General features: G+C 42.4%; 1 protein-coding gene across 3 annotated transcripts in view; it reads left to right on the top strand.

Moving 5' to 3' along the window:
• Positions 1-20122, top strand: part of GAD1 (glutamate decarboxylase 1) — a 42980-nt gene that overhangs the window by 11282 nt on the left and 11576 nt on the right. For all 3 annotated transcript variants that reach the window (XM_082395401.1, XM_082395402.1, XM_082395403.1), the window contains 8 exons: positions 2527-2685; positions 4009-4251; positions 8834-8924; positions 15746-15858; positions 17006-17121; positions 17202-17281; positions 17505-17559; positions 18829-18945. In XM_082395401.1, the coding sequence (XP_082251527.1) occupies positions 2527-2685; positions 4009-4251; positions 8834-8924; positions 15746-15858; positions 17006-17121; positions 17202-17281; positions 17505-17559; positions 18829-18945 (974 nt within the window). The remainder of the gene's footprint in view (positions 1-2526; positions 2686-4008; positions 4252-8833; positions 8925-15745; positions 15859-17005; positions 17122-17201; positions 17282-17504; positions 17560-18828; positions 18946-20122) is intronic.

Raw genomic sequence — 20122 nt, 5'->3', positions numbered from 1 at the left:
CTCTAGTTCCTCACACCTCCCCCCTCTCACGGGGCTGATTAGGGCTTTGAGTTTGGGGGCAGCTGTGAGGACCAGCAGCAGGATCGCCCTCGGCTCATAGGTGGAAGCTAGCCAGGGTGCTACGACCGGGCCAAAGCTTACCGCAGCTTCGGCTCCCCTCCGCTTGCCTCTGTGCCTCTTAAGAATGTTCAGCTAAGTTACCTTAAACTAGGTCCTTATAGCTGAGGTATAGAGCAAAAGGGAGTACAGTCTGCTCTAGTCTCAGGGACCTCTGTTTCCAGGATGCCTTGCTAGCCAGGGAGGTCATCAAAGCACTGACCTCAATGTCATCCACCACCTCATTATCCTTGGAGAAGCATACGAACTTCCAGAGCCTCTCAGAGCCCAGAGAGGCCCGGGTCCTTGACCTTGTTTTTGAGGCTCCCAATATTTTAGAAAACAAATACCTTCCAAAAAAGTGATATTCCAAAAATAATATCCATTAAGTGTTTATATTAGCAAATTAATGGTTTTTAACACAAATTATAATGCAATATAAGTGTGCTTTGCATAGAATAATGATAAGATGTATAGAAAACACTAATTCCTTGTGCACGCCAGGAAGTGTGGTCCAGGAATGAGATGCAGGTTTAAAGTTGTGTCGTTAATTATCATCTTTCATTCCTATCAGGACACCTCTGGGAATGCCTGTGAGAAGAACTCCTTTGGAGATAATATCCAAAGCCCAAATGCAGGTCCTAGGTCCTTTCCCACCTAGGAAAGGAGTTGCTAAGGGGTTTCAAGGCAGAGACTTTCCCAGGGAGTGAGTCAGAACCAACCAGAGGTCAGAGACCCAAAGAGCGGGAGTTCAGCTAGGCAGGACCTCACCTCCATTAGGGCACTTGGTCTTCTCAGCCTTCTTGAAACAAATTCCACTGCTGCCTGTTCTGGGTGTAGGGGGCCAGTCTCACTCAGGAGCCAGGTGGTCCTGCATCCCTCTGGCAAATGAGTGCTAGCTTCTCATTTTGGACTCTGGGGATTTGGAGGAGGAGTTCAGAAAGTAGGAGCAGAGGTGAAGGGGAGGATACACCCCCCCCATCTTTATATCCAAGTGTGGAGCTCTATTATAGTGTATTTCCCCCCTTCTGATGTCCTTTAGAGCTTTAGTGATAAGTTTTAAAGGTGCTGGGAACAATGAAAGGCCTGGTGCCTCTGCCTTCCTATTATTCTTCCCTCCAAAAATAGACCCTGCTTCTGTGTGTGGGAGGATTCTAATCACTGCAGCCTTCCCCCTGCATCCCTCCTTCCTCCACCCCTCACCACTGAATTGCAGCCCTGGGGAAGTAAAGCTGAATTCCCCAGATTAACTTGCCTCTCGTGGAACCTCCCGGGACTTTCCTCCAAGCCTGCCTTGTGACGTATGTGACTCCCCAAGGATCTTGGTATCTACAAATACAGCTTTGGGGTCACCAAGAAGCTTAGAACTTTCTTCCTCTTTTCAGGGTGTTGCATTTCGGACTAAGATTGAGGCTGAATTGGAGGAGATGCTGAGGGAAGGAGCGGGTCTGCAGGTCCCGAGCCCCAGAAGGGACAGGTGGAGGTACTGAGAGAGGAAATGTGCTCCTGGTTGGCAGAGCCTCAGCCCTTTCAGCTCAGCCTGCTTCTGGGTTTGCCACTGGTAGTATTTGCACTGCTCACCTCAGGCGGGAGAGATTTCCACTCCTTCTGAGGGGCAGGGGGGAGGTGTTTTGACTCCCACCCTGGGCTCAGAGTTCATCTCTGTGGAGTTTTTGGATGGCTTTCTAGCTTTATTACATTGTTGGTCACCATCTGCCAATCTGCAAGCTCCTGGACAAGAGGGGATCTGTCTCATTTATCTTTATCTGTCCCTGGTCCTAAATGCTTAGTAAAGTCCTTTTCCACAAGAGGTGCTCAATAAGTATTTACGGAATTAAATGTCACCACACATAAAATTTTAGGCTTTCTTGTCTCTTTCTCCAATACCTTTATTTAAGGAGAGGGGGTGGTACAGGGAAAGCTGCGCTTCAGTTTTGGGTCAGAAAAATTAAACTTACATTCAACCCTGCTAGCATTTACCTGGTGTCCAAGGAAAGCATCTTCCCCAGTCCTCAGTGCTGGTCCTCACCCCCTCCTCCCTCTGGTCGCACAGCCCGTAAACCCAGAGCTGGCAGCATCCTCTCCGTTTGTGTCACTTCCCTTAAAACCCCATCCTGGGGCGGGTTACTGGAGTGGAAGCTGTCCAGTTGACTTAATTCTGCGTTCACTGTCATGTTCGCAGAGGAGAATGGGCTTCACTTACTGTTTTTCTCTCTTGCATGACTGGGTCTGTGCCACTGATGACACTTGGCACTGCCCCCTCCCCGCCTGGAGGCGAGCAGTGCCAGAGCCCTTATACATAAAACAGACACTCAGCTTCTATTCAAGAAAAGTGAGAACCCTGCTTGGAGAGTCGACCTGGGCCAGCAGCTGACCCTCCGAGGCTGGGAGTTTGGTGCCCTTCCTCTGACCCAGCTTCTTGTGCTACAGGCTTCTTGCAAAGGACCAACAGCCTGGAAGAGAAGAGCAGGCTTGTGAGCGCCTTCAAGGAGAGGCAGTCCTCCAAGAATCTGCTTTCCTGTGAAAACAGCGACAGGGATGGCCGCTTCCAGCGCACAGAGACCGACTTCTCCAACCTGTTTGCTCGAGGTAGTCCCCACCCCCCAGCCCTAGTGCTATCCAGTAGGTTGCTTATTGGAGTTTCTTTACTTTTTCCTGAAATCTTGCTTCTTTTACAAAAAAAGTCATTATTCTCTCTGAACCATCATGAAACTGCTTTCCCAACATTTGAATATAATATACTCCCTCCTTCCCTATTGCCCAGGTCTCCATCATTTGAAAGCTGGATGAGGACAATAAGTAAAACAGCCAACTCTAAAGATACTTTCAGGGACAAATACACAGTCATAGAATCTCAGAATCCAAAGAAATCTTTCATATAAGAAAATCCAGCTATTCCCTCCATAGCATTTATCCTCCAAGGGTGGTGCCCACAGCAACAAAATCACCCTGTGGGAAGCTGTGTAGCTGGGCCTCATGACCAAGTGCTGTCCTGAAGGTCATTTTCCTTTTGAAGATCTTTCACTCATTACCGCTGCCCCTACAACAAGGGTCTCAGGAGGTGCTTTCCCAGTCTTTCCCGACCAGCTCAAAGGTAAACCCACCCCCCTCCCCCTTCCGTGAACTCCCCACAAGCCATGGAGGCCAAACCAGAACAGTAAACAAGATTCACTAAACCTTGGAGAGATAATCCAAAGAATAGACACAGAGCATCATATACAGCCAGTCTGTTCTTGAGCTATGGCTGACAACTTCAGTTGGAGCCCCCTACAGCTATCCCCCCTGGCTATCCCCCAGCCTGACTCTGCCTAACAGAGGCCGGAACCCAGAGTCACCTTCTGGCATCCCGGAGGCCAAGCCCTAAAAGGTAAGGTCAAGAGAGAGGCAGGAGTTCCCTCTCCCACCTTCCAGTTCTAGTTTTCTGTCTAAGGACAACATAAAGAACCATCCTCTTCGGTGTGACCTCAGCCTCTACCCACAGAAGCTTCACCCGCCACCAGCAACAGATCAAGCACATCATAACACCAAACCGAAAGCCCAGTGTCTGAGCCAGATGTACAGAGACACACCTGGTACTAGGGGAGCAAGACAGATGCCCCGTCTGTCACACACCTGACAGGTGCCCAAATGGATAACTGCAGGGGCAGGCTGCTCGTGGCTTCTCAAAGCGTTTCATTTATGAGCAGCCTAACTATCAGAAACTCTGTGAACCCCCAGAGAATATATGCAGCGCTTCTGTGTATACACCGATGTACATTGTTCTGGGGAGATGGTACATCAGATTCTCAATGCATGCATATCCTGGAAGAAAATCAGTCCTATAAAGATACACATATTAGGGATTTCTAAGCTGACTGAGGAAATCCAGATACGAGTCAGGTGATAACCACTCATGGGCTTCCCCCCCACCAGATCTGCTTCCGGCTAAGAACGGGGAGGAGCAAACTGTGCAGTTCCTGCTGGAGGTGGTAGACATACTCCTCAACTACGTCCGCAAGACATTTGATCGCTCCACCAAGGTGCTGGACTTCCACCACCCCCACCAGCTGCTGGAAGGCATGGAGGGCTTCAACCTGGAACTCTCTGACCACCCTGAGTCCCTGGAGCAGATCCTGGTCGACTGCAGAGACACCCTGAAATATGGCGTCCGCACAGGTAAGGGTGAGAGCCAGGTTGACACGCAGTGGCAACCTTGCCCTGCGTCAGACCTTTGCCGATTGCCAGGATGTCAAAGTCATGTTGAAGGAGAAACACAAACCCGGGTGAAGGAAGGCAGCAAAGCGCTCCATGACCTCAGAACCACCAGACGCAGTGACAAAATCCCATCATTATTTATTGTTGTAAAAATAGATTTAAAAGATAGAGATACACGGTGCTATGTCAAGTTCTGTATAAAGACTTTTAATTCTTGGTTTGAGGCTATTCACAACCTAAAGAGAGCAGAATGATCCATTCTCTACTTCTTTTCTCGCTTCCATTTTCATGCCTACTTCATTCTGATAAATCCAACCCTTGCCTGTCCCTGAAACTGGGGAGAATTGGGCCCATTTCCTTTTCTTTCTGTACTAGTTTCCTAGGGCTGCCACAACAGATGACCACAAACTGGGTGACTTAAGACAACAGAAATTTATTATCTCACAGTTCTGGAGGCTAAAAGTTCAAAATCAAGGTGTCTGCAGGGCCATGCTCTCTCTGAAGACTCTTGGGAAGGAGCCATCCTTGCCTCTTCCAGCTTCTGATGGTTGTGGGAATTCCTTGGCATTCCTTGGCTTGTAGATGCATCCCTCCAATCTTTGCCTTCATCTTCACGTGACATTTTCCAAGAGTCTGTGTCCAGGTTTCTCTCTTCTTTGGACTATCCCAATCCAGTATGGCCTCATCTTAACTTGTTTACATCCACAAAGACCCTATTTCCAAATAAAGTCACAGGAATCAGGGGTTAACACTTGAACAATCTCTTACAGGACACAGTTCAACCCGCCACACCCTCTATTTGCTAGGCCTAAAAGCCACACACTTACACACCCTTTGCATTCTACTCCATCCTCTGGAGTTCAGGTATCCTGAGGCACCAAATCCTATCTCCAACAGGGAGCCCTGGAGGACACCCTCTTGCCTCCTTTCTATGTTGTAGGAACTCTCTCTACTCAGCAATCCTGGCCAGGTGGTTACTCTCCAGTTGCCTCAAGTTCAAGGACTTTTGGGATCTCTGTCTGGCTCTTTCTAAGCCTAGGAATCAAGCAGTGGTTTCTTCCCCCTACCGTCTTTCCCCACTGTAGCCTGGCTCTCCTGAGCTCTTGGACAGACTGATGTACAGGAATTGGCAGTCCATAGCATGGTTGTCCCCACAGAGGAGCCCCTGAGCCCATGACTGGTAGCCTCTTGTTCTTTTTTCTTTCTCTCTCTCTCCTTTATTATCCTGCTCACTCTTCCTAGTCATTTGAAGATATGACTGGGGAGGGTGTTGTAATAGGACTGAGTAAGACTATTGGATGTCAAAAACAAGGGTTATAATGAAATAATGAGGCTGGCCAAAGAGGCATTTTTAAGTAATGAATCCCAAACAGCTTTTGAAGTCTGCCAACACCACTGGTATAGGTGTAGCTTCCTTGAATAACTGCAAGATGGACAAGACTCAACTATATTACAAAGTCTGTGTTTGCTTTTTAAAGAAAAGCATGCTCATCCATTTAGTTACATCTCACCTTGGTCTGATGGCTAATCTGTTCCTGGTGGAGATCAAGTTGTTATTTGGCTAGGAAAAAAAACAGAGTCAGAATTCTCCATGTATGTTTTAGCTTGACTAGCTTTGGTCCACTATTTTTATTGTCAGTTCACGCCACAAACACTTTATCAGAGAGATGAGACCACGTACGTTTATCATGAAAGCTCAGAATAGTTTTGCCCCTCAAAGAAAAATACATGGATTTGTCATAATAGCAACTCATATCGCCTACAAAACTGAAGTAGCACGTGGTCAGAGAAGCATGGACTCCTACTAGAGTCGAGTGTGTGAATCCAATTAGATACTTAGCCTGGAGCCATTCATCCCTGTTCTTCAGAGCAGCTTCTAGAAGCAGATATTTGCATTTGTAGAGTTCATAGTCTTCAGGCAATGTGAAACCTGCATTACAGAGTGTTGACCCTGGCAAAGTGTACTGTTGCTTTCATGGGAAAACACATTTCCTAGTTGCTGGTCTGTAGTTTAGATGTAGTTACTGGAGCAATAGAGTAAACCCACAGGTATTCGGCAGTGGAAGTGGAAGATATTTTTTAAGAGTATTAATGCACAGCCAGAATAATGAATAGGGTTTTAGAATGAAAACATACTGATCTGGGAAGCGTCTGTGGAGGAATGATGATGGCCTTTGGAAATTTCCCTACAGATTAACAAAGACTTCTGAAAAAGGAACCGATGTATATACATTCTCCAAGAACTGAGAGAAATGCTAGTCAGCCCTCACTCACAGTAGACATGCTGACTTCCTTAGTTTTCCTTTTTTGAACTTTTTATCATGGAAATTTTAAACTTATACAAAAATAAAATAATGTAATGAACCCTGTATACCCAACACCCAGCTTCAGCTATTAGCAGCTCTTGCCAGTGTAGTTTCACCTGACACCCCACCCACTCCCCTCTCTTCTATACTATATGGAAGCAAATCTCCAGCATAGTATTATTTCATTCATAAATATTTTTTATCCTCAAGGACTCTTAAAAAAACCACATTATCATTGGTACATCCAAAAAAAATTTATAATTTTTTAATATCACATAGTCAGTGTTCAAATTTCCAATTGTCTCATGAATGTCATAAATGTTTTATTTTGTTACAGTTTGAGTCAAGATCCACATAAGTCCCTCACATTGCAATTGCTTAATATGTCTCTTAATCAACAGATTTCTTCCTCCATCTCTTTTTTTTTTTTTGAAGCTTACTTGTTCAAAAATTTTACTTTAAAAAATTACTCTTTCTTTCTCTCCAACCTGACTCTAAGCTGTGGGCTGCTCAGTACCACGTCTATCATCTGTTAGTATTTTTGTTGACTATAGACAGTTGAAATTGAAATTTAAACTAGGTCATTTTGTTGCTTGATAGAAATTCTGGTATGAGATTTTGGCTTCATTAAGCTATAGCCATAAGAGGAAAGTAAGGTTTGGGGGGACTTTGTGTCCTTTTGTATTTTAATAGACCGTGAGATACTGTTTCGCTTTTGTTTGAGGGCTATTTGTGTCAGTCTGTCTGTCTGTCCGTGTCCATCTTTTGTCTCTGCTATGCGATGTGATTTTGATACATTGTCAAATGGTGTGATTGCATTTATTTATAATTCAATCTTGTCTTAAAATTAAATGTTTGTTGTTAAAAGTTTTCAAATGGGTATTATGTGTGTGTGCGTATATGTATATATATATATGTATATACATATTTATATTTAAATGGACTTCAACAAAATTAGTTATGTTGTAGGAGATCTCATAGATTTTGTTGGCACTGAGCCGAGTAGAGCAAAATGGACCAGTTTAAGCTATTTAGAGTAATCTACATGAATGTCTGAAATCTGGCCTTGAATTTACACTAAGCTTACTGTTTATGCTTCTTTTATTCTTTCTAAAGATCAGTATTATTTTTCGAGGACTCTTGAGGTGCAGGGATCGGTATATTCTGCTATTAGAAGTCCTAGTCTAGATGTTCTGAATGAGTCCTTATCACAAGGAGGGAAGGATAGACTTCCTCAGAGAGGGGACTTAGACCAGGAACATTCCAACATTAGCTCTCTGACAGTTATTTCAGAGGCAAAAGCAATTTCCGCTGGAAACACAGCAGTCAGCACATCTTTCTAACACCAGTTCTCTGTCACACACCCCTAGATAATCTATTGCGTTGACTCCTTCGTGACAGCCAAGCCAAGCCTGCTCTATGGGGTTGAGTTTTTCTGTGAACGCCAAGTTGGCCAAAATTTGGCAGTAATCCTGAATTTGCTGAGAACAAAGCCTGATAAAGCATAGAGTGGGTTGAAAAGGACTTTTGAGTTACATAATAATAAAAATTATTCTATCAACAACTCAATGAGTGAATGAGGCTGTGTCTGCCCCTGTTTCACAGAGCAGATGCCAGCTCATCTCAGCAATACATCTAGTTTAACAGTCGCCTGACTATATGTGGGCAAAACACACCAATGCTTGACATCGTATTTGACTGACACAGAGGCCCAGAGAGTGATGTCATGCCTCGGCATCAGCCTCAGAGCTGGCACTTACCCTGGGCTTGGTTCGGTTCACAGAGCCACTGACCCCTTCTGAGGCCTGCAGCCTCTCCTCCTCCATCAGCATACCTTGATTTGGGGAATAAAAGCTTGAGGTGTTAAATTAAAAATTGAAATATTTATGGAGAAAAACAGGACCACCACATCCGGATTTGTATTTTAAAAAGTACAACAGAGGAGCTCATCTGGAAATCAACGATACTGGACAGGTTACTTGTTTTATGACCTTGGATTTTTTTTAATTTAAAAGCATAATGCTTTAGAAACATGTAAGTTTGGGAGACATCTTCAATGTTAAAGGTTGGTATAGGGTGGGTCAACGTGCCCTTCCTTCAGTATTCTTGGGCAACCCTATTAGACCATTGGGCTAGAGGTCCCATCACTGTGGCCTAGTGGAGTGGACCTTTTGATTTGAAGACAGCTTGAAAAACCTGGATTTGCCTTGATGCTTGTCTGTTACTTACCTCTTTAGGTCATCCTCGATTTTTCAACCAGCTCTCCACTGGATTGGATATCATTGGTTTAGCCGGCGAATGGCTGACATCAACTGCCAATACCAATATGTAAGTCCCACATATTATTTTCTTGTAAGCAAACATGATGTCTGAGTTTGGCTTGTTGTATTAAGAGTCCAATTCCAATGGTTCTATAATAATTTTATTACAGTTTGCCCTAGTCATCTTTTCTCTTAAAATCTTTTAGGTTTATCACAGCTGTGAGTTAATGATAGATACTTGATAAACTATTTTTTAATTGAATAATGCAGTTTAATAAGAGCATGGTCATAAGAAGTAATAACTCTAGCTTTCAAAGTTTAGTGTGAAACTTCATGTTAAAAGACTCCATATTTCTTAATGATCTATTTAAAGAGATCATGTTCTGGGGTATAATCTTGGTCCATTTTCCCACCCAAGCATATTGCTCCTTATCATTTAGGTCATATTTTCTTCATAACTTAAGGGGCCATAAAGCCACAAACCAATTTGATCAGCCTATTGTTCAACTAAAAATTCTAAAACAATTCATGTAGTGATATTCCTTTGAAAGGAATTATATATCCCTTTCAAAATAACTGATTGTTTTTCTGAATGTGAAATTTTTTTCATACTTGAGTAGGCAAAGCCTTTGTTTGTTTCTAAGTGCTTGTAAATTTATTTGAAACTGTCTCTAAGGTCCTGGCGGTAGGAGGGTTGTGTGTGCAAGTGATACCTGGGTAGTCTTCTGGTAATCACCCCACAGTTCCTTCTACACACACGTGCCATCTTTGGGGACAAGGACAGGTTACAAGTTGATGGAGGGGTATCATAACCTACTAAGTACTGTCTTTTCTTTCAACGCTAAAATAATGTTTTACCACTCTCTCTGTATCCAGACAGTGGTACCACATTCTATGAAGGTATCCAGAGGGAGATAATAAAACAAGGTTATCGCAGTAAGTTAAAAATAACTGCATAAGAATTATGTAGTTTAGTCACTGTGGAAAGATTTGGAAAATAACCGTACGCTTTTTAAGTTCGTGGTAGATTTGAAAAATGAATTTAGGTGAAAGGGTGGTATTATTTAAAATGAGAAATTCCATTTGATGTCAAGATAGAATGTAAGTTATTAAAGTTCAAGGTATTCTATTTTTCTTAAACTACTACCAGCCACAGAGCCTGAAAGGGCATTTTAAACTTATATATTGATTTGTGTGTGTTCCAAAGCTGTTTAATGCTGTGACTCAAAATACTTAACTACATTCAGAAAAGTTTCTATTAATTAAGGCCTCCTGCTTTGTTTGCTAATTTAAAACAACAACAGCATTTAAAAAGCAAATGTGACAAGTGAAACCATTAGTGCTAAAAGGCATAAAAGATTAAATTGATTGAAAAGTCAAATGGTTTTCCTGCTCCCTACTTGCAAGTCAAGGTTAACGTCACAGAATGTTCATGTTGGATCACTGAGGCTCTGAAGGGCTGGGAGGAATTCAGGTCAAAGAGACAATCACCTGTATGATCTCCTCAACAAAAAACTCCCCTTTGCAGTCTTTATGTTTATGGTTTGTGAGATAAAAATATATCAGCAAGCACAGACATCATAATATATTAATTATAACTTGAAAAAAGACAGTAATGTTTAACTGAAACATCTCACACTAAGGAATGATTTTAATTAGAAAGTACAGCTTTAAAAAAAAAACTTAACTATTTAGAAAATAAATGGGAAAAATAAAGGTACATACCCATTAAGGCCCAAGTACCCTTATTAATATAGGCACCAAATTCACCCAGTGTCTTTAAGTGTGTATTCGGTAGGCCTCTCAGCTGTGATTTCCTAATATATATAGCTCAGTCTCAAGGTAAATAAAAGGAATTCACCCCGTTGAACCATTTATGACCACATATTCTCCTGAAAGTCTTTTCTTTAACCAGGGAAATCTCGCAAATTCTTTTTTTTTTTTTTTGTATGTGTTCATAAAATGAAAGTCCCTTACTCTTCCCTTACCTCAGCTCAGCCATGAAACGCTAAAATATTGTCCAACCATCTGAGGTCAAGGCCAGTCCAACTGAATGGCACATAGTAATTGCAGCTGTACTGAACAGTGGATATTTATAAAATATGATCCAATTCCAACAGATCGATAGCAAAGGTTATTTAAAATACTGAAATAGTTTCTGTCAGTTCTAGAGACAAGGCGTTGTCTGAAGAAGTAATAACTATTATCTAGAAATTGTTCTAAGCCGGTTCCCCTGGAAGATCATGAAATGTGGCAGCGCTGTCAGGAGCTTGTGCAGAAACTTGCTCCCTTGTGACAATTCCTTCTCCAGCTGGGAACAGTGTTCAAAATAAGCCTGGGGAAGAATGGCAAAAGGATCTTTTTTGGCAGAGTAGGATTTAATTAGTGATACACTCATTTTTTTGACCTGTACTTCATTGCGTTTGGATGGCACTGGTAATCGAGAATAAGAACTACATTCTCTCTCTAAAAGAACTATCCAATATCTTAATCCAAGTGGCAAAGTGTAAGGTATCTGATGGTTAGAATAGAAGGAACGTTTATGCCCATGCTTTCACACCTGCCTGTGCATTCAGCTTTGAGATATATTCTTCCAAGCTAGGACTCAGTGAAGATCCAAAGAAAACGTCACCAGTGTGCAGCTGGCCATGGCATGTACAGCTCTTTTCTTCCAAAACACGGCCACCGAGCAGGTGTAAACAACAGCCTGCCCTCAAGCACCTGACGTTAATACATAATCCTAGTGGCAAGATCTATCACAGCCCTTTGTTATGAGGTTATGATTTCAAGTATCTAGCACTTTATTTTCATAGAAATTACACAGGAGAAATTTTCTATGGGGGTTATCAGTCATTTTATACTAGTAGGCAGGTTGTTACAGAGGAGCCTGCAGTAAGTAGTTCTCATTTGTCATAGAAAAGCAGCTGTGATGTAAAGGACATGGAATTCCAGCTTGGAAACATCCTACATGTGAGATCTTGAAACAACTCACTGAATTTCTCTGAACCCCAGTTTCTTCTTCAGAAAAATGAAGAATAATTGTATCCACCTTACATAGTGGTTCTGAAGACTAAAAAAGACACCAGTCTTAAGTGCCCAGTGTATACAAGGTACAATGCACACACCCAGGAAAGGCAGCCAACCCACAGGTCACTGTTGCCATTTGCAACCCCTCCCTTCAACTTCCCAGCTCTTTTGTTTCTGTCTCTCATCATTTCTGGACACCAAAGGGGCTCACTAAGCTCCCCCTCAGGTGTGTTATCTTTTAAGGTAAAGATGGGCCACCCACCACATCCATAAGGAGGATAAAATCTAAGAGGAGTGTCAAGTTAGAGAATCAACATAGAAAATTATTTCTTCCTCTCATTAAAGAAGTTCCTGGTTTGTCAGTCACAAAGTTTGTCAGGGATGCAGGATCCTTGTGCCTTAGTGGTTCATATTGAGGCATGTGGCTCTCATCTTCAAAGTTACTTCATGGTGCAATTTAGCTGCTGGAGTTCCAGCCATCATTTCTGTGTTCCAGATCTCAGGAAGGAGTGCAGGTGGAGGGAGGAAGGAGGAAGGAAGGAAAGAAAGAAAAGAGGGAAGGAGGAAGGGCAAAAGGGAAACACACTCTTTCCTTCTAAGAAACCTTCTCAGAAGCTCCACAAGACATTTCTCCTAGCATCTCTTTAGCTAGAACTTAATCCAATGGCCACACCTAGGGAGGCTAGAGAATACAGTCTTTGATCTGGATGAATTGCAACTCCAAATAAAACTGAATGAAGGAAGGGAAATTTTGATACTGGTTAGCAACCAGCAGATTCTGCCATAAGAGAAAATCAGCTTAACAATCAATTTGCCTCGGTTAATCCCACTGGGAAGGTGAGTTAAACTACTAAAATAGGGCTGACTCACTACCCTACTCAGAATATAAAAACTCTCCTTTAGTGTCACTCCCTGAATGTCACAATCATACTGTTTTTAAACGCTTACTTTCAATCCCATGTTCTTATGCTTCAACCTAGAGCTTTTAGCAGGTTTAGTTTCTTATCCTCCGATTCTGAAATGTCATCTTGTACTATGACTTTAGCATCAAACCACCTTCTTCTGAATCCATATTTGACCTTTGATCTCTTGACTTTGTCCACTTTCATCTGTCATTTACGGAAGGGGTACCAAACCTGGAGTCCCAGGTGCAAGAGGAGACTCTGCTACAAGGGTATACAAAATGATGTGCATATCCTCATTTTCTTCCTGGAGAGAGGGACCATAGCTTTCCTGGGAGTCCCAAAGGTGTCTGTGATCTCAATTAAGTTAAGAACCACTGCTCTAGGGTGAACTTCAAGGTCTTCTCTAAGGCTTTGGGTGCAGGCAGACTCCCAGTTGTAAACACGGCCCAGGATGAGAAGGCAAGTTCAGAGGAAGTGTCAGGAACAGGGGCACCACGTCAGCCCATGTGACAGGCCTGGCTGAGGATCAACAGCCGTGGGGCAATCTACCAGCTTCCAGGAGAGGATGTCAGGACTAAGGTAACGAATCGGAATAAGCTTGGTGTTAGCTGTGGGGTAACTGGTCCTTCAGACCCAGGCAACAACTGTCACATAGGATGCAGCTAAGGCCAAGATGCTGGATTCATCCTAGTAAGCTTCCTCCTCAAGGTTGGGAATTGTGTCTTATGACATCTTTGTCTCCTTAGTACGTAAAAAGCTACTTGGCAGAAAATAGTCATTCATTAAATGTTTGTTGAACAGAACTGAAAGAAAGGTTTCAGAATCAGGAACCTGGCATAAATAAGGAACCTGAGATAGATGAGATCAGATAATCTCACGATCAAACTCTCTAGACTCTTCCTTCTGATCCTGAGAGTAATAGCCATATTCCTGGTAAGAAGACTAATTCATGCAAACCTGGGGCCTAAATTGATTCAAATCCTGAAGTGGACCAACCCTCTGGCCTTCAACCCCATCCTTTCTCCCTTCCCCATGTGGTTCCTGCACTGACTTGACTCTGGTCCAGCTTTCATCCAATCCTTGATAAGGTTCTGATATTATGGTGTATGATTCCATTGGTTCCTTGCCTTACCCTAGAGAGCATTCTCATTTGGTACTGTGAGACTTAAACACACACACTGCCACTAGTACCTCTTCACCATGCAAACATTTTTGCCATTCCAACATTTCCAACAATCAGTGGCACTGTTGATAATGCATTTGTTCAAGAATGGTTAGAACCACATCATGAGTTTGCCCCTTGTACACTCAGCACAGGCTAAACCAGGAATCCTTCTCTTCTTCTTCCTTTATCAGGCCATCAGACATGAGGGAGTGTTGGTTGCTACGGTGATGGGGCTCAGAGCAGAACCAAAGCATGATTGTGACCTCCAGAGGTGATGGTAACTGAATACATGATTTCCAAGGGTCTTCCTCCTAAATTTCAAGGGTCCTCCTAAGGAAAATGGACATATTCTTTTTGCAAACAAAATTCTTCTACCAAGAGATATACCCTGAGGATCCTTCAGGATCTTTTTGTCCTCTTTTACCACCATGTGATTAATTTGATTGCTTTATTTTTCTCCATGATTAAAATTTAGTACCTTCACCTGGGTCTTTGTACAACAATTGTTATCTCATCCTTGCAAATAGCTTTTCTAAATCATGAAGCCAGCAAAAATTCCCATTAATTCTCAGCATTTGCATTCAGCCTAAACACCCTAACCAGGGATGAAGTCTCCCCATATCACTTGGCTGAGTCAATCTAGGAATCTCCCTTCGGTGAGCATTGTCTGAGCCGAGCCCACAAACTCTAATGCTTGAGAAGGCCAAGCAAAAAGAAGAAAGACAAAGAGTCTCACAGTTAGTAAATATCTTTTTGTTTTCTGGTTTAATTTTCTGTAGATGGACCTTCTTTGATTTCTCTTAAGCCCTATGCCTTGGCACCATGATTTTGTTTCAATGATTAGTCACCAGACTGTGCTTCTGTTTTGAACAGCTTTGAGAAGAGCATGGCTTGCTACTTTTAAGTCAGTTAGTTAGAAGACAAAGCTACCCTACCAGAATATCTTGATGCCCACAGTTAGCTGTGTATGCCAGTTGACATTCTTCTTGTTTTTTTGTAATTGGTAATTAGAAAATCATCACTTATAATTATTCTTGACAGATATTGACTTCAGAGAATTACAGAAGCATTGCTGTCCTTAGGGATTATCAGTAGAAAAACCATGTAGATGATTATATTGAGATCTTTAAAACCTAGGTCAATACTTCCAATTATCTTCATGGTTAGCTTTCAGATATTTACATTGTTTTTAAAAGATAGTCTTTTTGGGAATTCCCTGATGGTCCAGTGGTTAGGACCCCGCGCTTTCACTGCCGAGGGCGCGGGTTCAGTCCCTGGTTGGGGAACTAAGATCCTGCAAGCCACCTACCTCGGCCAAAAAAAATTTAAAAATAGACTTTGGCTCTGGGTTTTATAAATTCTACAGGTGTGAAGTTGGCAGTCAGTTTTTTTAAATGTTGCAAACCATTTATATAGAATTTAGAATACATTTTTTCAATTAGCATTTGCATCATCCTATATAATCTTAGAGGTGAAAGGGACCCAGAAAAGTCATTTTCTTTCCTTCTATTTCTCTGGGTGGACCACACCTAAGACATTCCATTGAGATGAAAGTCTATTTTGTTGGTGAAGAATCACAGAGCAGGTACTTCCACCACCTCTCTCGGTAACCCAGGCTGGTTTCTGACATTTTATGATTGATGACAGTGCATTTCCAGGAAATTAATTGTTTTAGTGGTTTTAAACATCTTTTATTCGAACCCAAGTACAAATACTAAACTGGTTATCTGTGTTCCCCAAATAAGTGGTTTGACTTCTTTATTTTCATTCTTTTTCTCACCACCTTTCCAGGTTTACGTATGAAATTGCACCAGTGTTTGTCCTCATGGAGCAAATAACACTTAAGAAGATGAGAGAGATAGTTGGATGGTCAAGTAAAGATGGTGATGGGATATTTTCTCCTGGTAGGTTTCTGTTCTCTTTCCCCGACTCTCCTCAAGGTTTGCAGTATGGATCCTTGGGATCCGTGAGAACACTAAACACAAAGTGAGTCTGTAGAAGAATATCAATTTTTTCAATAGTCCTGCCTTCTTACCTTTGTCAGAGTGAAGACTAGCAAGAATGCTACATTCTATGTGCACTAACCAACAAAGGCTGTGCCTAAACCTGTACAAACTGACAAAGGCTGTGTCTAAATCATGCTAAACAGCTCTGGTCTGTCAATAGCAGTTTGATTAAGCTGGGGATCAGAGAATCAAGATTATCAGTGGACAGATCAATTATGGCCAAAATAGTATATCTACTTTAAATCTCTAGTTCAATATAGATACAATAAGAATCTTTAAAACAAGGACAGATAATCTTGTAGAAAGGAGGGAGTTTGGAGTGGTGTCAGAGACAGTGTGATTGTGTACAAAGGGAAGAGAAAAAATAAAAATTGCAATTGTTCAGGCAATTGAATCAGTCCATGAATTTGCCTGTTTGTCAGGTAACTGATGCAAACATGACTCGTTTGTGTTGGCCAGACGTACCTGGTTACCTCAGTTCTCCTTTCATCTTGATTTAAGTAAACACGAGTTTGGTTTTATTTTAATACACTTGGAGTTCTTCTAAATGACTCAATAACTCAGTTGGGCTGTTCTTTGAGGAGAGTATCCAGGCAATGTCACTGTTTCCTTCCATAGGCTCTATTACTCTCTCTTTCTCTGTCTTTCTGACTCAGAGAAAAGATTCATCTTTGTTCAGTAAATAGATTGAGCAGAAAATGGAAGCAGGAGGGTTGTAACTCACCTGTCTCTTTGCAGCCGCTGCTTCTGCCACCCCTTATATTCCTGTCTAGGCTTCAAGGTGGGACAGGCACCAGAGTACGTGAATCACCTCCAGCCAAATTGCCTAAATGGCTTTGGTAATAAGTGTGATTATTTATATTTCCAGGGCAAAGGGGCCAGAGGGAAGCCCTGGCAATAAGGAAGCCAGCAAAACCTATCATGCATGATATTGTCCTTCCCCTTTCTGACCTCCCTAGTCTCTTGAGACACCACGTCAGCCTTTGTTGTTAGAAACAGTATTGAGGGAGTCCCAACAGCTCCCAATGTGTCTGCTTGCCGATAGGGGGAGCCATATCCAACATGTACAGCATCATGGCTGCTCGCTACAAGTACTTCCCGGAAGTTAAGACAAAGGGCATGGCGGCCGTACCCAAGCTGGTCCTCTTCACCTCAGAACACGTGAGTTGGGTGCTCTTGCTCATGCACTGTGGTGTTTTCCAAGGGACTGTCTAACATCTAACCTCCAGCCTCTGTTGCAGAGTCACTATTCCATAAAGAAAGCTGGGGCTGCACTTGGCTTTGGAACCGACAATGTGATTTTGATAAAGTGCAATGAAAGGTAGGCAGGGGAGAGTGAATATTAGGTTCTTGATGTATTAAATGTGCTCATCTGTTAAATTTGTTTTATTGTGCTTAAGGACTGACTCAGTACAGTGTGCCAAGCTGCTAATGGTCTGTTGAAAATATCTGATTAAATTACTTTCTGCTGCTGCTGAAGTTTTTTCCATGTGCAATCTCACTGATTGTTCATTTTCATTTCTCTCCTTTTACAATAATTACAGGGGGAAGATAATTCCAGCTGATTTAGAGGCAAAAATTCTTGAAGCCAAGCAAAAGGTATGTACTCTATGGTGCATTTAAACTCTGGTGAATATAGATTTTTTAAAATACCTTCTTTCTGCCCTAGACAATAAAAGTGTTTGATAATATAAGAGATAATTTTATTGTGTTTCTAAAATTCTTTTCTCAGATGTTTGCTTATTTTCAACTTGTGTGTTGACATGGCTTTAAAGCTGTGTCTACACAATATCAATTTTTTTTGAAAAGTGGAAAATTCAGTCATTAAACCACTTGTTCTGTCTTCACTGTGCCAAATGACTAGTTCGATGTACTTCAATAAATCCACTATCCGCATCTCATGAAGATGCAGCCTAACTGAGGTTTTCACTTGCTACTTGTTAGGTATAATCTCATTTTAACAAATATCGTTTAAGGTTAGGATTCTATTTAGCAAATTGCTTGCATGCCCTGGCAGTTGGCCCATAATACTTGGTGAATCCAGCCTCAATAAATTCTCTTAAACAGAAAAATCGCATAGAACAGATATATCCACGAGGCACTGCCAAGTACCTGTCAGGCCATTTACCAACTCATTGTTGTTTTGGTTACATTCTTGTACCTTCTTCTCTAACTATGGTTGTTTGCCGGGTCTCAGCAGAGACGGATAGAAATGTCGCTAGGACTGAGCAAGGGGCAGAGGGGGAGCTCCTAGAACTCATAGATTTCCCTAACCCTGTCTGAGCTCTGTTACTTCACTTTCTCATCTATTTCTTGTTCACACCAAAATTTTACTGTATCTACTCTTAGGGAAACGGTGTATAGACCTGTTTTCAATAACCAAACAATGCTTCAGTATTATTATTACATCAATACACTTAGAACAGCACAGCTTCTAAAATGTAGAATGTCCAGATGACACTCAGATACCTGCCCATCACTCCACTTATTACTCTTTCCTGCTTTATTGTTTGCCATAGAACTTATCACTACTAAACATGCTATTTATTTTGCTTATTTAATTTTGTTGACTGTCAGTCACTCCCCACAAGAATGCAAACTCCACGAGGACAGAAATATTCGTCTTTTGTGCTCACTGCTGTATTCCCAGCATCCACAACAGGGCCTGGCACATGAAAGTCATCAAAAATATTTGTTGAATAAATGAAGGAATGGTGAATGAGCTACAGAGAATAGTCCCAGATATAGTATCTGATAACACACCAGCTTAGCTGATCTCTGCTGGAAATAAATGCTATAGTAATTCTCCTTCATGTGGAAAGGAGGGAGGTTAGAAAGACTAATCAGCTTGTCCCTCTTACCTTATAGGGATACATTCCTCTGTATGTCAATGCAACTGCCGGCACGACTGTTTATGGCGCTTTTGATCCCATACAGGAGATTGCAGATATATGTGAGAAATACAACCTCTGGCTGCATGTCGATGTAAGTGCTGTAACTCAGAGTGGCCTGGTCCTGTCGTGGGGTGGAAGCAGCTCTGCTTTATAATTTGCCTCCAGCTTCTCCCGTTGCCTCTCTCCCCACTACATTTCTCTGGCCCCTAGCAGGCCATTCATGACAGGTGCACACCTCACGCCTGTCCGTCCTCTGGGGTTCACCCAGTCCTTACTGGCCAATTGCTGTCATCTGTGATTCACCCTAGAATTTCATCTCTATCACTTTCCTGGAAAGCTTTTGTCTGAACAAATGTCTAAGAGTGAAGGACAACTGATTTCAGAGGGAAAAGATGTAAGATACAACGTATAGAAAGTGACCATGAGTCTGAATCTGGGCACTCAGCTATCTGCCTTCAGTCCAGCCATCTATGACACTTTTCTTCCAAAAAAAAAAAAGGAAGGAAGGAGAAAGGAAGAAAAGAAGAAAGAAAGAAATGCATATCTGGTACATGTAGGAAAAATAAGGCAGTATATGGAAGGTGTTATCAATTAAGAGATTTCGTTCCAAATTTTCCTAGGAACATAAGACGTACATTTTCACACGTGTGACTGGGTGTGTTTTTTCCTTTTTCTCTCTCCATTCTTTTATGGGTTGAACTTCTCACAACTAGACAGTGGGATGATCTGCCCTGCTATTGGACAAATGATAACAAAGGCTGTTCTTGTGTCACATGGTGTCCCAAGATACTCGATCACCATGCATCAGGGGACACATAAAAATGTCTTGCTATTGCAGGAGTGGTTGTGGGACCTCCAAGCCCACCAGGGCTGCTGCCTTGTGAGTTTTTCAGGAGTCCTTAGAATTCTGCTCTGGGCAGAATCAGACGGCAGTCTCTAGTCCTTTGTGTCGCTCCCGGAGCTCCGCCCCTTGGCTCCTCAAGTGTCCCTGGCTTTCCAGAGCACTTTGGGCCTTGGGTCTCAGCACCGCAGGCTCAGCCCCTATTTACCTGTATCACTTGCACTGCGACTCTGACGTTAACCAGGAGGAACTTTTGAAGAAGTGATAAACGATGAATAAGCACAACGGCCCCTGGTGGAACAATCCGTGTGGGTTCCTTCTGTCAGAGAAGCTTATGTTTTTCGCCGTGTACATTCTCGCTCATGTTTCGCTAGAGATGTGAAGTGACCGGGCGTGGACTCCTCAGTGTCACTGCTCCCTCTCGCTC

Source organism: Balaenoptera borealis (genome assembly GCF_965194805.1).
Source record: "Balaenoptera borealis genome assembly, chromosome: 6".
Lineage (NCBI taxonomy): Eukaryota > Metazoa > Chordata > Mammalia > Artiodactyla > Balaenopteridae > Balaenoptera > Balaenoptera borealis.
Note: the sequence above shows the minus strand (reverse complement) of the source record. Positions and strands in the feature narration are given on the sequence as shown.